At 46.1% G+C, this 17,185-nt stretch overlaps 1 protein-coding gene across 6 annotated transcripts in view; it reads right to left on the bottom strand.

The window, feature by feature from the left end:
- The window catches only part of Npas2 (neuronal PAS domain protein 2), a 156,293-nt gene that overhangs the window by 4,522 nt on the left and 134,586 nt on the right, over positions 1-17,185 (bottom strand). For all 6 annotated transcript variants that reach the window (XM_074050369.1, XM_074050371.1, XM_074050370.1 and 3 more), the window contains exons 13-19: positions 15,490-15,631; positions 14,838-14,947; positions 12,383-12,472; positions 8,119-8,265; positions 3,175-3,372; positions 1,490-1,680; positions 1,090-1,182 (exon numbers count right to left, since the gene is read on the bottom strand). In XM_074050369.1, the coding sequence (XP_073906470.1) occupies positions 1,090-1,182; positions 1,490-1,680; positions 3,175-3,372; positions 8,119-8,265; positions 12,383-12,472; positions 14,838-14,947; positions 15,490-15,631 (971 nt within the window). The remainder of the gene's footprint in view (positions 1-1,089; positions 1,183-1,489; positions 1,681-3,174; positions 3,373-8,118; positions 8,266-12,382; positions 12,473-14,837; positions 14,948-15,489; positions 15,632-17,185) is intronic.

Raw genomic sequence — 17,185 nt, 5'->3', positions numbered from 1 at the left:
TATCCTGGTGAACTCTGAACCCCAATTCAACCAGTATTTACATAACACAAGCATCTGTGTGATATTCTGTTTTTGCCTCCTTTGAAAGGAGGCTAGAAACTCTTTTCCACTAGCATTTAAATGATTCATCCTTGACTTTCCAGTTACCCCGTTCCCTAGTAATGAAGCGGCTTAGTATACCCACTTCTGGTCCTGCAGACGAGACTAGGGAAATATTGTCTGAAAGTGCTCCCCAAAAGTTTACCTGTTGAAATCTTAATCCCCAAATCCCTGTGTAAATGGTATTTGGAGGTAGGCCCTCTGGAAGTAATTAAGACTGAACGAAGTCACGATAGCATTAGTGGCTTTATAAAAAAAGAAGAAGAAACACCTGAGCTGGCATGCAGGTCTGTCTCACCACATGATGCCCTCTGCTTTGTTAGGATGCAGCACAAGGCTCTCACCGACACCAAGCCGATGCCAGCACCATGCTCTTGAACTTCCTGTCCTCTAGAACCGTGAGCTATATAAACCTTCATTCTTTATAAATTTCTCAGTCTGTGGTATTCAGTTATAATAACAGATAAGAAGTGAGAGCCAGTGTCTGGAGAGGGGAGGGAGCCCCCACATATGCAGGGTCTCACGGTTATAGGGTGTAGTGCCAGAAGCATGGAGCAGGTAAGCTCAAAAAGTGTGTCTGTGAACAGGCAGCTGGGGCTGGATAGGGCCCTCAGGAAGGGGAAAAGGCTACATTTGCCAGGGATGTAATAGGGGGATGGGGTGGGGAAGGCTTTCAGACCTGTAAAGAAGCCCAAAGATGATAGGGTGGGGGTATCAGTTCTTTTATTCAGGTCCTGTTTGAAGCATGGAGAGTGGATACTAAATTTTATGTATTTAAAATGGGAAATGGTGAAGAAGAGCTAGGCAGAAGTCCATGAAGGCTGCGGGTGGGCACACTTGATCTTGTCTTAGCAGGACACCCACAGTGAGCCTGCCAGCCCAGACCCATGAAACCTTAAAGCATCATCTTAAGGGGGAAAGGTGAAGGCCAGGCCAGGCTGGGACCATATAGTGCAGCTCTCTGCTCCTTGCCTCCCCTCAGCCACCTACTTGACTTGCCGTCCTGTCCTGCTGACCTCCGAGGGCTGCCTGGCATCACAGGACCCAGGCATCATGGGCTGGATGGGTTGGCTCAGCAGTAGCCTGGAAGCAGAGAAAGAGAAACAGCACTTTATGATCAGCTAGTCCCAATGCAAAGGGCAGTGCTGTGCAGCCTGCTGGGTCCTTTTACAGGTGACCCTCATCCCCATCTCCCTGCTGTCTTTAGCAGATGTGAACACAAACAGGTCACCTCCCCTGGCCATCGGGACCCCCATCTCTTTCCTGCTGCTTCCTTAGCTGAGTTGAGCTGTGAAGTCTTTAAAATCTGCCTGAGCTCGGCCTCCATCTAAGGTAGAAAGGAGTGATGAAAGGAAGGGTGTGCATCCTATAAACAGAGTCGGTCTCGTACCTGAGCTGCCGATCATGGCTGAAGTCAGGGCTGGACTGACACTGGCTGGCATCCTGGGAGGTGGGAGCAGATGTGGTCAGGCTCAGACCTGGAGGAAGGACAGCCGAGGTGCTGCTGAACTGGGGTGTTAAGCTGCTCACCGAATGGCTGCCTCCCTGCATCAGCTGGGAGCTTCTCATTGGCTTTGGACCCTGGAGCATCATTCAATACAAGACTCAAGTTAGGTCACCTCTCCAGGAAGCCTCCCAAAGACCTCCTCTGCCTACCTGAGCCTTTCCTCGAACTTAGGACCCACCAACTCTGTAGGTAATAATTGGTAATCTACCAATTATTCTGATTTTGTGACTGTCCCCTCTGTTGAGTTATAGACAGTGCTAGGAATTCCATGCCTGCCACACAGTGACTACTTAATAAATATTTACTGAGTAAAATAATAAATTAATGAGGGAGGGGGTGTTTCCTTTTCTATTTGTGCCATTGACTGCCTGTTCACATGGTGACACTACAATGGTTTCATTTTTAGAGCTTTTACAGATTCATGTGTATCAGGTGATGTAAATCTTTCCTCAGGTTTTTTCCAAAAGTTTCTTGGCTATTCTTATCCATTTCATTTTTCTGATGACTTATGGAATCAAAAGGCTGCATTTTTAAGTAAAACCCTTACATGGGTAGAGTCAGCCCTCTGTAACTGTGAATTCAGTCAGCCACTGATATTCTGAAAAACTTTGTCTCTACTGATTGTGTGTAGATTTTTTTTCTTGGCATTATTCCCTAAATAATGTAACAATCACTGACAAAGTATTTACATTGTATTAGGGATTAGAAGTAGCCTAGAGATGAGTTAAGATATTTGAAGGAAGATGTGGCTATGTTGTATGCAAAGATGAGGCCATTTAACATAAGGGCCCCAAGGATGCTTGGGTTTTTCCTGGAACCCATGCCCTGTGTATTGTGAGAGCTGTACTCACCCCTATTGTACTGAACCGTATCTGGCTAAGTTCCCAGATTCTCTACTGGACTGGGAGGGTCCAAGGACAAGGGCACCTCTAGTTTGTATGCTTCCCTGTGGACAGGAGCTCAGCATGTGCTCACAGGGACCCAGGAGCCATATGGAAGGGAAGGCATGAGGAGAGGTGGCACCTGCTTTTCAGCCCACAATCTCCTGGAAGCAAATGCCACCTATCCCTGTGAGCCAGTCAGATTGGGAGGTGATGGGTGGTTTGCAGTGAGGAACCATGGCTGCAGGGAAGGGTTTGGCAGGAAACCTGGGTGACCTGGGTGGGCAAGGTAGTCCTAGGGTAGAGGACAATGAACAGAGGTGACTGCTCACATGGACAATGGCTGAAATCAAGAGTAGGCAATGGAGACTGAGGGCAGGCATTTGGAGACACATGTCCATCAGTATTGAGTTTCTGGAATGTCCTCATCTGCCTCCAGTTCTAACTCAGTACCAAAACTGAAAACTGAATGACATCTTTAGGGCAAGAGCATAACATACAGCAGGAAATGTACACAACTTGGGTCCTCAAAGTGACTGAAATACAGAAGAACATAGCACCATAATCTACCCCCAGTCTAGAGAACAGCAGAGCACAGAGCCCATCGGTTGTAGGGGTCAAGTTTATCCTGGTTGCAAGAGTGCTTCGGCCCTAGGGCAAGGACAAAATGTGGAGAGGGCCCCCTACCTGGGAGGATATCACACTTGATTCTCTGAGCAGGTGCTGGTTTGTGACCTGGGTGGAGGCCATCTGCCCTGGAAGCTGAGGGCTGGCCACGAGGTGGGGCTGCGACGTTGCACCCGGCCTTTGCTGTAACTGCTGTGGAGCCTCAGGCCGCTGGGCACTACTGAAGCTCAGAGGTACAGCTGGCTGCTGCAGAAACATCTGGGAGCAGAAAAGATGCACTTGTGAGGCTAGGGCTGCGATGTACTTCTTTGCTTTGTCTTGGTCACAGTAGAAGGGTAGATATTCTTTCTTTCTTCCTTTTTTTTTGGTGGTACTGGGGATTGAACTGAGGGTCTTATGCTTGCTAGGTGGGTTAATCTACACCCCCAGGCCTTTTGCTTTTAGTTTGTGTTTCAAATAGGGTCCTTAACTATAACTCCAGTCCTCCTGTCTCTGCCTCCCAAGTAGCTGGGGTTATAGGTATGACCACCATACCCAGCTGGAAGGCAGATTTCTTGCTCTCCCTGATCTGACTGTAAATAGTTTGCTGACTCAGCAGTAGATAGCAAGTGCCTATGATGCTCCCTCCACGGAAGAAGGCACTGGACCTAGTGGTTGGTTGGAGAGACACTGTCTGCTTTCATGAAGATCATAGTCAAGTGATTATGGTCTGACAGTGTGAAGAGGCTTAGATCTCGGTGCTTTGTATGTAATTTGATGTATTTTTATAGTTCAAGTTGTAGATATCTTATGAATGGAATGAACAGTGAAATGAAGGCTAGTCACATTACATTCAGCGTAGAAAAAGCTTTAATAATCTTAGTAATAATTTAAATAAGACCTATAACTACTTCTTTTAACTAAAACCTCTCTTATTTATTTATTTATTTATTGTGACAAGCCAGGCTGGCCTTGAATATTTGATATCTCAGTGTCTCAAAGTGCTAGGATTACAGGCATGTGCCACCATATCCTGCTTTAATGAAAAACCCTCTTGGTTATTAAACACATTGACTGAAATTATCTGTGTCACGATTCTTGACATGCATGCCCTGCTCCATTCTAGGTCTTTAGCCTTGCGTTCTTTGGAGGGGGTCTCTTACTCCTAGTATGCAGTGTTTTAGCCCCAATTCCTGTGCTCAGTTCAGTCCAACTTCATACCCAGAGATGGACATGCCACCATTTTTGAAGTGGCACAGCAGGTCAGGCTTGGACAGGCAGGTGTGGAACTGTGTCCTGCAGATGCTGAGAGGACCACAGAAAGGCCCATGTGCTCAGCATATCATTTACAGATGGTCTGAAACACCCAACAGTGGCTGAGGTCAGCAAGTGGCTGTGCTGGGATCAAGTTCTGATCTAGTGCTCTTTTGACCTCCCCAGTGTCCTTTCAACACCCCACTTCCAATCCAGAGGCCTGCAGTTGTGAAATGAGGGCTCTGTCACTTTAGAGGTTAAGAAGAACTTTCTGGCATCCATCATTTCAGATTCAATACCATGTGCTTGAGAACTGGTGTCTTAGGCATTCCTAGCTGCCTCCTAGTGCATGGTTTGTAACCAGGATCTCACCACTTCAGCAAAAATCTCATTAAATCCAATCACCATATTATTTGTAGGAGACCTTCAGATTAGAGCTCAAGTAAGTAGAAGCTTTATTTATGACAGGCTATATATATAGTCTAGCTTAAAAAACAAACCAGTTCCAAAATACCACACCTCTATCTATTAACAGTACAATTTTGGGCAAGTTTTATAATTTTTCAAACCATTAGTTTCCTCATTCATAAAATAAGGACATTAACAGTACACATCACAAAGGATTGAATGAGGTAATGTATATAAAGTACCTGAAACACAGTAAATGTTGAATAGATATTAGATAGTAATTTATTTTAAATGAAAGAAAGGAAGCTTTTGCCCCTTTGACTCTTTGGGCACATAAAAATTTATGAATGAATACATGGGAAATATCTGAATGAATAAATAAAGGAATGCAACTTTTTGTTCCAAACTGTTTTTGCTAGTGTTACATAACTGCTTGGTGTGCTGCCCTGTCCCATCCACATATGGTCTCTGAGGGTGGAAACCCTGTTCTATATATCTCTGTGTCCACACAGTGCTCAACCAAGTGGCTGGTACACAGTGAGTATCTGCTGGATGGCTGACTGGAGGGTGAGTGGGTGGATGGATGGAGGGATGGACAGATGGATGGACACGGGTGGATGGGCTGATGGTTGGATGAGATGGGTGGGTGGAAGGTTGCATGGGAGGACAAATGTATTGATGGATGTCAGAAAGATTCAATCAAGGAACATGTTATTTGCCATGGCTACAGGTGTCCTTTTAGGCATTCATTTGAATAGCCAGCAGAGGGCGCACATACTCTCAAAAAGAGCAAGAGGCAGCTTTTCACTGACTGGAATGGGCCATTGCACATACAGGCTGGCCCATGTCCTTCATGGCCCCTTCTAGGTACAAATATCAATAGCCTTAGCGGACCACTCCGTCAGAATTCAATTAAAAGAAAAATTCATACTCAGCAAGCACCATAAGCACACAGTCTCACTGAAAGTTTTGAACCAATGAAGTAAAATAGAAGTTCACCAAGTTGAGATGAAAACCCTGGGTGGTAATGGCTTGTTGTGGCATACATTGGTGCCTCTGCTTTATCAACAATAAAGTAGAATTTTGTGGCTTACAAAGATGACATCCTAAAAGGGACCTAAGTTCAAATTTACAGGAAACATGGAGAAAAAAAAATAGTTCCCTAATTCAAGTAGGAAAAATTATGAGAGGAAAAAAAGCTCCTAATTTTCAAGAACAAATCAGCCTGGCATGCACATGTGATTTTTCATTATTCTGGCTGGCTTACTTTTACAAATTCTTGTCATTACAAGAGATTTCAGAAAAACAGAAAATAGAGAAACAGTACAATGACACTTTCAATGTTCTGTCATGTTTGTTTATCCCCTTCTCTCACTCTTTGGCATGTGAGGGAAGCTAGGATAATTTTCACTTGCTTTTTTGCTTTACACTTGAACCACACATTTTTTTGGTTTTGTTTTTCTGAAAAACAAATACTGGTTAGACATTTTAGAATGTATTTCCCTGAATCTTGCAAGAGAACAAGAAGGCAGAGTTGCTGGAGGAAATACCGGGTTTGACTATCTGTGGATTTCCACGTTCTTTGGAAAATTCCACTGTAAAGGTAAGGGAAAAGAAACGAACTCAGGGAAGGAATGCACTAGAACAGCATTGCTCATGGGAGTCAGGTGTTCTTGGTGTCTGTAATTTTTTTTTAAGGGGGGGGCATATGTACTTTTGGGGTTAACAAAAACTCTGGAAAAGTTATAAATGTTTGTTACAGGGAGTCAAAGTGACAACTTTGCTCTAATATTACGAAGGCAGGAAGCAGAAAAGCCCAGGCTGTCTGGAGGATGTTCAGATGCCTACCTTGCTGTTAACAGTTTCTGGCTCTTTCTCCCCCCTTTCTGTTAGTGTAAAAATCCCATTAAAGTCATTGAAGTTGGGCAAGTTCTCCACTACCAACCAGGCTGTGGGATCAGCAGGGAAAATATTACTGTTGGGAAATAAGTAAAAAGTGGCTCCTAACCATGTTGACAGTTCGAAGCCTCCGTCTCCATTTCTTTTCATGTACCATTGTAGTCTCTTCCCTCGTCCATGCAGGGGTGACCCTGTGGCAGTGCTGGAGCACCAGGAGTTTGGGTGTGGCCCAGGCTATCTGAGTGATGCTAGCACAACAGACATAGATGCCTGGGGTGTAGGTGCAGGGTGATGGCCTGCCTCAGCTGGACAGGGCTGCTCTGAAGTAGGAGCAGCCTGCCTTTATGGTGACAGGGCTCCTCAGAGGTAGGAAGGGGAAGAGTAGCAAATGGCACTCTTGGTCTCTGAAACTGCCCAGCAGAGCTTCTGGATACCATGGGAAGCAGGACAGCCTGAGAAAGGTGTCTCTGGACAACCAACAAAACCACACGATCCTGCAATAATCCTGTCGTGTAGGGGCTCCCATGGTGCCCACACTGCCTGCCTGTCTTAGGTGCTACTGAGCCTGAGGAGCTGGGAGGCTAGGGACAGGGAAGTGGCAGGGACAATGCTCTGGCTAGTTTCCTATAGCATTTCTCATGCATCCTGTCTCAAAGGGACCTGCAAATGCTTAGTGCTCCCAGGGAGACACCAAGGTTACCTAGAATTACATTTGCAATTAAAGGCAGAGTCCAAATGATGCATTTCCTGGACCAGAATAAGTAAAACCTGGTAAAAAATAACCTGTGCAATCTATCCTTGAGTGAGATACAGTATATAAAGTTTTTCCTCCAAGAAAAATTTCTCAAAGACATTCCAAGAAGGGCATCTGGGGTTGTAGTGAGAGCCGCTGCTGTTAGAATGCAGTATCCCCCACTGGCTCATCCCCAGTGGGATGGCACACAGGTGGCTCTGCCCCCTCTGCTGCCCACCAAGACTGCATAACAGATGGCACATTTCCCATTTCTCCCTCAACTTATGAGCTCATCCTGTATCAGAGGAAGCAGAGCAGGGCCGCATCCATCTTCCTCTACCTAGGCTGGGGCTGGGTGCTATGAAAGCAAAGCTATACACATGCTGGGAGTTGTAATTCAGGACCAAGGTGGCATATGGATAAGGCAATCAAAAACCAGACCCAAGGATGGATATACTGGTGAGGCGGCAAATGGAATGTGCCAACCAGAGTGAGGCAGAAGGGAAGAGGATGTCCTGGGAATTTCATGCTTGGTCTAGAGATGGGGACAGGGAGGTGAATTTGCTCCTTGTACTTTGCCTGTGGAAGAGTCCATATGCTTCCTAAGCACACAGGATTGAGTGAGGCACTGTGGAAGGAGTGTGGGGGCAGCCCTGCCTGCCCTAAGGTGGAGGCCCAGGACCAGCCCACAAGGTGGGGAGGATGGAGGATGGTCTGGGCAGGGACATCACCTGGACGTTGGAGTCCTGGACCAGGCAGAGCTGCTCCTGGATCTTGTGGAGCTCTTCCTGCTGCCACCGGATGTTGGCCTGCAAAATCCGCGTCCGCTGCTCCAGCTGGTCTTTGATGGTTTGGAACATGCTGAACTGTGCTGAAAACTTCCAGGTGGAGTCAAAAACATAACCAGATCAAAGAGTTACTTCAGCCTGGCAGACAAGTATGGTAGTCATTCTGATCAGTCCTGCGTACTCCCTCTCCTGCCCCTTAGCCATGCTCCCCAGCACCCCCTGGAGCCCACTGCTGAGCTCTGGGCAACGAGCAGGGGTGTCCTGGGGTCGCCATCTGGCCTTTCTCAGGTTGGTGGTGACAGCAGGCGCACCTGAATCTGCAGGTCTGATTTACTCACTGCACGCTGGAAGGCCCATATGCTCTGGCATGATATAAGCCACGTTCACAAATATATTCCAAATTTAGTCAGGCAGACAACTGGTTTTAGGGATGAAGGTCAAAAGCAAGGCATCTGAGACTCCTTTTTTCTCATCCATGGCGTGACAGTCTAGATGTAATACTTTCACAGACACTTCTGGGCCCTGTCATCCTAAATCTGATCCTGATCCTGGTGCTCTCATGGGCCTGGGACCCCTCTCCTTCGCTCTAGGCTCACTTGGGGTTACTCAAGTGCAAAAAAGAACTAGGGAGAAGAACAGTCATCTGACACTTGTCCAAAGGCAACACTGGTAGAGGGGACCTGTTAGTGCCCATTTATATCTGCTTTACACAGAATACTGAGTCTCCCTTGCCTTGGACCCCTTAATTGCTTCTTGAGACCCAGGTTGGCTTTAAGGAAAATCGTGCAGGTGATCTCTGTCCCCTGTCACCTGTCTACCTCTACATAGGGTACTCTTCTTGCAGATCACAAGATGCAAGTAGGGGCTGCCTCCCTCCTTGCTCTGGGCTCTCTGGGGTTGTGACTTCCATTTCTTAAGGCAAATGAGTTTACTGGACTTGAGTTTTTCTTTCCTTTTCTCTCTCTCTCTCTCTCTCTCTCTCTCTCTCTCTCTCTCTCTCTCTCTCTATCCCTCTCTCTCCCGCTCTTTTTTCTCCCTCTTGTCTTTCTTCCCTCTTTCCTTCCTTCCTTCTCTCCCTCTCCATTTCCTTCCTTATTTCCTTTCCTCTCTGCTTCCCTCCCTCCCTCCATTCTTTTCTTCTTTCCTTCTTTTTTATGACTTCCCTTCCATTCTCTCAATCTCTATGCTGAAATCTCTCCAGTCTGCTTCTTTCCCACTGTCTTTTGCAAATGCCCCAGAATCTCTTTTTTTTTTCTCTTCTCCTCTGTTCTCTCATTCACAGAAGTGAGGTGACTAGGAGAGGAGAGTTGAGAATACAGATAGGAAACACTAGAGGATGCAATGATTGATGATAGTCTTTGCATAGCAAAACAATAATCAAAAGAGCCAATGAGAATGACAATTGTGTTGTTATTTGCAGAGAACCACAAGTGCCTGCCATTGCCCCAGGCAAGTAGAAGCAGAACATCTCTACCTCTTCACATAAACCCACATCACACAGCTGGATGGGGTAGGGCCAGACTGAACCTGAGTCTCAGGAATTGGGCAAGGCTGAGAGGTTTTCCAGCAAGCCCCACTCCCAGTCCCAGTCCCACCTCAGTAAGAATGGCTTTGACATTGAAATGGAAGGTTCTGCCTGTGCTATGCCAGCCAGCCTGTTTTAAAGAAATCTCCCCCACAATATAGCTAACCAAAGCACTCAACTGGGATTTTAAAAGAATATTCTATTGAGCAAGCAAACAATCTGTATCAAGTATTTAATTTAAAAAAGACACAAAAGCTTCTATGGTGGGTTCCACAAAGCCAGGAACATTCAGGTCTTTAGCTCTGCCCCTAGCAGAGCAGGCTCTTGGTTGCTTAGTTAGCCCTGACTGGGAGTGGCCAGGGGGCAGTCAGCAGAAGCCAGCTGCATAACAAGTGTTAGTTAGGCACCCAGTCTTTTCTTTTTTCTTTCTTTCCTTTTCTCCCTCCCTCCCTCCTTCCTCCCTTCCTTCTTTTGCAGTGTTGGGGATGGAACCCAGGGCCTCGCACATGCTAGGCAAGCACTCTATCACTGAGCTTCATCCTCAGCCCTGACTGTAGCCTTTTGATAAACAGATCTACTCGAACTTAGAGACTTTTTGGAAAACCACCAGTTACCCAGACAACTACTTCCTAGAATTTGGATTTTGTTTTTTCCCCTTTCCCTGACAGATGCTACAGAGATAACACTGGTGAGAAGAATGAGGGAAAATTGAAAAAATCTCATCCTGTGACTTGAGATGGATATGAGAAAGACCAGCTGACTTGAAAAGTCAGTGGAGTTGGGTCTCTGTATGCAGATCAACCAACCTCAGATAGAAAACACTCAGAAAAAACTTCATTTGTACCAAACATGTACAGGAGTTTTCCTTCATTGTCATTCTGTAAAGAATACACACAACAACTATTTGTATATCATGTACATTGTATTAAGTCTTATAAATCACTCAGAGATGATTTAAAGTATGGGAGGATGTGTGAAGGTACTACACAAACACTATGCCATTTTACACAAGGATTTTGGTGTATGTGGGAGGTCCTGGAACCAATCTGCAGTGGATACTTAGGAACAACTGTATTATGCAAAAATGTCTTACAGAACACAGTTATTATTAAGTATAGTACATCAAACAGACCAAGAGCAACCACAACTAAGTAAAGTGAAATTCAATAAAGGAAAAGCTAGAATTCTGTAAGGGCCTGACACCATTATATGCTATAAACACAGATAGATATTCTTAACTGTGCAAGGCCCAGAGGTTAAGGAAAGTCTCATTTTTCTTGCCTTTGGATTGAAAATGTTACTAATTTCAAATGCGCCTTGGAAATATGAAGAGGAAAAACATTCTGATTTTTTCCCAAAGGGGATAAAGATGGACTATTTTAATTAGCAGACTCTGAGTGAACAGCTTTCCTATCACTGCTCAAGTCTGACACTAGCAAGAAGCATATGCCAGCACCTGCCTTTCTTACTCCAGGAAGGCATTTAAGGCCACTTCTATGAGGACACATGTTCTGAAATAGTGTTCATTGGTCATAAAAGATTAGCACTAAATCAGAGAAGGCCACACTTTGACAAGCTTAAGTGCCAGTGAACCTGTGCCTGGGACCCAGATCAGGCTTGGATCCAGGGACTGGGACAAAGCTAAATGCCCCATAAAGGAGATGAAGTTAGAGCTCTGGACTCAGGAGAAGATATGCCAGTCAATCAATCAGTGCAACCGCTCCCCTGTGCTGGTCAACTTGTCATCAGGCACCCGGTATGTTAGACATTTTCATAACTCCCCACTAAAGCATATCCCCTTTTCTCTGCTTTCTCTACCTCTCCATCTAGCAATCTCCTAGTCATTCTTCCAGGGCCAATTCTTGTGTCACTTCCTAGGGACTTACCAACGATTCTATTTCCTTCCTTCTTTCTTTCTTCCTCTCCTCCCCTCCCCTCCCCTCCCCTCCCCTCCCCTCGTCTTCTTTCCTTCCACCCCGCCCCCCGTCCTTCCTTTCAGCAGTTCAGGGATTTGAACTCAGGGCTTTGTGCTTGCAAGGCAGGTGCTCTACCACTTGAGCCATGCCCATATCCCAGCCATCTACTTTCTTGCTGGCTGTATAAAACCCCTGCCCTGCCATGGACGGCTGCCCTGTTTAGATGCCTGCTTCTCTTTTTAACTCTGAGTACTTAGAGCAAGGATTGTTACAATAATCTCTGTATTCCTAATACACTCACAGACTGACCCAAATAGGAACTCACAGAATGTGGTTGAACCAAGGAAGGAATTACTCAGCAAAGCCATAATCCTTTAAAAAAAAATAAACCTGATATTTATAGTACTGGACTCACAGCTTTTAGGTTCTTTCAGAGTCCCCCTATGACATCTGACCTAATAAAGACCTTTCCTATGATATCATGGCCAATTTGGAGCTATAAAAAGGAAAAGAATGCAGAAAAGAGGCAGAAAGATAGCTATATGGAAGAAGAACAGACACTGGGGGAAAGAGCGTGGAGAATGTATGTGAAGAAGACAAGGGTGGCAGATGAGGACATGTGTAAAGGCGAGCACAGAACTCCACACACCCCATGTGCACCTTGGAGGACAGTTCCCCATATTAGTGCTTCCACTGGTACCCACACAGAGGATCTCACACATTCTGTCTGGAGCAAGTGCTGCTCTGTCCCAAGACCCAGATTCACCTGTGCCATGGGAGCAGGTGGGCTCTGCAAGATGGTCTGAGGCAGGAGCTGCTGCGTGAGGTCACAGGTGGATGGGGAAGGCAGTGGAGTCTGGGAAAATAAAGCGGCTTAGTTAACAAACATTGCTTCAGGGCGGTCCCAGGGGAACAAGGCTGCTATCTCTTGGTTTTGTTCTCCAGCTTAAAGGAAGCCCTCTGTAGCTGCCAAGGCGAACAGCTGAAAGTGAAGACTTCTAGAAGGATTAGGCATCTATTTCCTGGCTGCATTGCTTTCTGCACAGGGCATGTAGTTAGGGCCAACACCTGGCTGGGATGGCGAAAGGCCTAGGTGGTCCTCCACCATTCAGGGTCCATGATTACTGCCACCATGGTGTGTTCAGCAAGGCTGCTGCTACCTGACTGAGCTGGACAGCTCTGCTCCACTTCTGGTCACTTCCGGTTTCTAGACTGTGAAAACTTCTTCAAGACTTTATCCTTGGTAGGCTGGGCTGCTCTTTTCCCCAACTGATTAATTCTCATCATGTCACCAAGAAGTTTCAGTGGGGGTGCACTTTAACCAGGGTGGGCTTGTGCATAGCCCTCACTTCTTCTCTCAGCACAAATACAGATGGGCAGACATGCTGGGCAGATCTTCAGGCAGTGAAGATCAGGGCAATTCTGCCAGTCACCTGGGATCTTTAGAGACTCCTGGGAAAAGAGGTGAGTCACCTCCTTGTTCCTAATTGCTTGGGTGGGTGGGGTGGTGGATAGCGGGAGAAATGAAACTTCCGGTTTCATGGGCTGTTGGGAGTTTTTAAAAGGTAAGTGCCAGGTGTGGTGGCACATACATGTAGTCCCAGCTATTTGGAGGTGGAGGTAGGAGATTTGTAGTTCAATGCTGGCCTGAGTAATGTTAGCATGCAACCCAATCTGAAAAATAAACTATAAGCAAAAGGACTGTGAAAACTTAAGTGGCACAACACTTGACTAGTGAGCACAAGGCCCTGAGTTCAATCCCCAGTACTGGAAAAAAATTAAAAAAAAGAAAAAGTGAGAGGATTCCCCTAAAGTTATTCCCAAACTGCCCTGAGTTCCTAGGGACTATAAAAAGTAGCCTGAATAGAAAGTATCATCCAGGATAGCAATGGGAGGAAATGACAGTGGGAATCCTCACTTCAAATGAGAGATCCTAGGCACAGGGCCCACCAAGCATTGGCTTGGGTCTTCCTAGCTGTGTCCCCTTCATATCTAGGGGAAATGGAAGCACCGTGGGCTACTGTCCTTGACAAAATGGGTCATCCTGGTCAGGACAGGATCTGGAAGAAAGGCAGTTACAGCTTACAAGTGCCTCCAGATGGGGCTGGAGAGGAAGAAAGTGGTCTTCCTTCGTCATGCCCTATTTGAGAATACAACATGTCACCTAAGCTTCTCTGGCAGGGTGTGCATATCCCTGATGGAGACGACAAGCAGGAGGTGGCACAATGACCTTATATCCAAAATGTCACGGGGAATGGGCCTGAGGTATTATGGATGTTGCCCCTAAAACTCCAGAACACTCTCCCCACCCAAAAGTGGAGGTCTATATCCCCTTCTCTGGGTGAGTGCGTGACTGCTTTGATCAGGACCTATAGCAGGGGAGACCTATGTAACTTCAAAGGTAAGGTCATTGGCAGCGATGCAGCCTCTGCCTGGCTTTCCAGATGCTTCCTCTTGCAATCCAGCTGCCAAGCCACAGAGAGCCTGTGCGCATCAACGATGCCGAGCCCAGCCCTTCTGCCATGATAGCCGGATGTCAACATTCAAGTGCAAGCACTGTCTGGAATGTGGTTTCTCCAGGCTAGGCCAGTGAGACTTCTGGTACCATGGAGCCAAGAGCTGTCCCCACTGTGCCCCTTCTGAATTCCTGACCCAGACTTTGGGGATGTGTTAGACAATTGCTGCTTCATACCATGAAGTTAGGTATGGTTTGTTGCTTGGTAGCAAATGGCCAGAATCTTGTACGCCAGTGATTTTGCACCAGCTGGTAGGTTTTCTAAGAGGCTATTCATTCACTGGTGTTCTGGAGAGGACTGACATACTTCAGAGCCACCATGTGATGTATACAGAGATACATTTTTGTTGACATCAGGCTTCTCAAACGTTGTCATCAGCTTGAAACAGGACTCAAAACAGGAAGGAGGTCCCTCCTCCACAGGCTCTAAGGATATGACCTCAAGTATGAAGCTTTGAGTTTTATCTTTAAAATTCACTAGAATTTTGTGTTATACAGCTATACATCCATGTTCATTTTGTTATAAAATATCTAAAATTAGTAGCCAAATAAATGTCTTAACATCACACCCCCACCTGCCACCTCCCTTACTCCCAATCTCTAAGTAAAACTGATTCCCTGGGAAGATACAGCATGTTGCCTGGGGCTTTGCTGCCCACATCACACAGCAGTGAACCCCTGCGGAGAAGATGGGGTCAACACATACCGGCATTGTGGCTGCCTGGCTGAGCCCAGGAACGGGTAACTCTTGGGGTAGGGTGGCTGATCTTGGCAAAGCTGTGGTGCTGGTCTCTGCCATCAGCTTGGTTGGAGTGGCTGTAAGCAAGCAAAGAAGGAATTACCTTCCCAACTCACAAATACTTACCAGCATTTTTGGCAAAATGAGGGGAACAATGACAATGGGGCGCATGAGCCTGTGGCTTGGTTGGGAACCTCTGATAAAGGAACTCTACCATGAATGGAAATGGTTTAGCTGAGCCACAAAAGCCCAACCTGAGAGCAGGAAGAAGACACCACAAATAATCCACCAACTTGGTCCAACCACCGCGTCATTTCCATCACTGGGTCCAACCACCTGCCTGATCGAACGCCTTCCCAGAGATACCAGTAGCTAAGCTAGCTGACCTGTGTGTCACCTGCTTTATGCCTTTGCTTGGCACTGCAGTGGAAATACCAGAGTGTTGGCAGAGAGTGGGAAGGCAGGTTAGTGGAAAGGCAAACAAGGAGTATAAACCTAAGGACAACATCTACTGTCTGGACATAGACTGTCCTGGTTCAACTCAGGCAAGGAGTCTTTAGGGACTCTGTGCCCTTGCTCTGATAGGGTCCCCATCTACCATCCACAGAATAGTACTCACAGGTGGGTTCTGACATGGCTGTGTGTGAGGATTTGTGGGAACTCCTTGAAGATGCTGATGGAGAAGGACTGGTGTTAAGGCCAGAGGTGCCCACGTCAAGTGCATCAAAGTGCTGCTGAGGTTCCATGCTTGAGCCCTTGTCCTGAAACACACACACACACATTTTAGTATCAAGATGCTGTGAATCAACTCTGGCTTTAGTTCTAACTATGTGGAAAAATTGGGGAGCTGTTGAGACAAATTCCATAGCTGGGGGGTAAGTCTAAACTCACTCTGGTGGAGTAAATAGTCATATATATAATCTAAGCATCACTGAGAGGCTTATATCTTTTATCTTGATTTTTCAGATTTTCCAAAGTGACTTTGCAATTTTAATTTTTTTTCCATAAAATTGTTCTTACCTTGTCACCCAGAATTTTAGTTTTTTGGGAAGAGGAGAAGAACCAGGTTTGAGAAATAAGGTTGCTGTCAGCACTAGACTGTTAGTATAATCAATGAGACAAAAGCTTTTGGAACTTTCCAGGGCACGTCTCACACTGTCTCACATGACCTGCTTGTTCTCTGCAGCCTCAGTGATCTGGAGTGGAGCAGGGCAAATGGCCTGTGACCTCCTATCTTTTTACCCCTGGCTGTTAACTGACCCTGGCTCTCAGGATGTCTGCCTCAAACATAGTATGATGAGAAGTCAACTGTGGTGGTCCACTGCTGAGAACCACCTTCCCATCCTCTATGGATTAAGTATCATAGGTGTATGAAAACAGGGGTTATGATCATGTTGAAGCTAAAAACCAAACATAGTGATTACTCTCCTGAGCCTTGTTCCTACTCAGTCTTAGAAGATGGAAATTGGTAGCACCCATGGATTATGATTCCTGCCCACAGACTCAGGCAGGAAGCTCATATGTGAGACCATGAGGGTGGACACTGTGTGTGTGTGTTGGTACATGACTTGCACACCTTAGTTCAAGACAGAATGGCAGGACATTCCTGGTTGTGCTGTGGGAAAGGCCAGTTGTGACACTCTGCTGCTCACTGCTCGGTGATGGTCTCCTTAGATCAGGCCCTTCGGCCACGACTGTTTATGAATTGTGTCTTCCTGGTCAGCAGAGAAATAAGCCCAGGAAGTGACAGTGAACACTGAGAAACATTCACAGCCATTGGATGTCATTGCCTGTCACATTTACACATGAGAATTTGCATTTCACATACATGTCAATCAGTGACAGATTTGAAATTAAAAAAAAAAAAAAAAACCAAAGTGGTCCATCACCATAGATAGGTTGAGAAGCATTGTCCTAGAGCTTCTACTTTAACAAGGGTTTCTTAACCCAGTGGCCAAGACTGTATTTGTGTGTGGATACACATGTGCATTTTCAAAAGAAGATACTCTGTTGGTCTTAGGATTCCCAAAGGACCAGCACCTCAGTGGGGAATTTCTGACTGAATAATGCCTACATGTCATACTTGTTCGGCTCTGATGTCTGATGACTCTAACACCTGCCTATTAACATCTTAATTGTGTTCTCTGGCATGGCACATGATGTATTATGTGACAGAGCTGGGTATAAACACTCCTATAAACAGCGGCAGCTCAGTCACTTCAGCGTGTCGGTGATGAGTCACCATACAATGCACCTCCATGTAACGTGTCAGCAGGCGAGCCTCCAAAGACACACTGATCTTAAAGGTGGTTTCT

The sequence above is a fragment of the Castor canadensis genome, chromosome 12 (genome assembly GCF_047511655.1).
Source record: "Castor canadensis chromosome 12, mCasCan1.hap1v2, whole genome shotgun sequence".
Classification (NCBI taxonomy): domain Eukaryota; kingdom Metazoa; phylum Chordata; class Mammalia; order Rodentia; family Castoridae; genus Castor; species Castor canadensis.
This window is presented reverse-complemented; position numbering and strand designations above follow the sequence as displayed.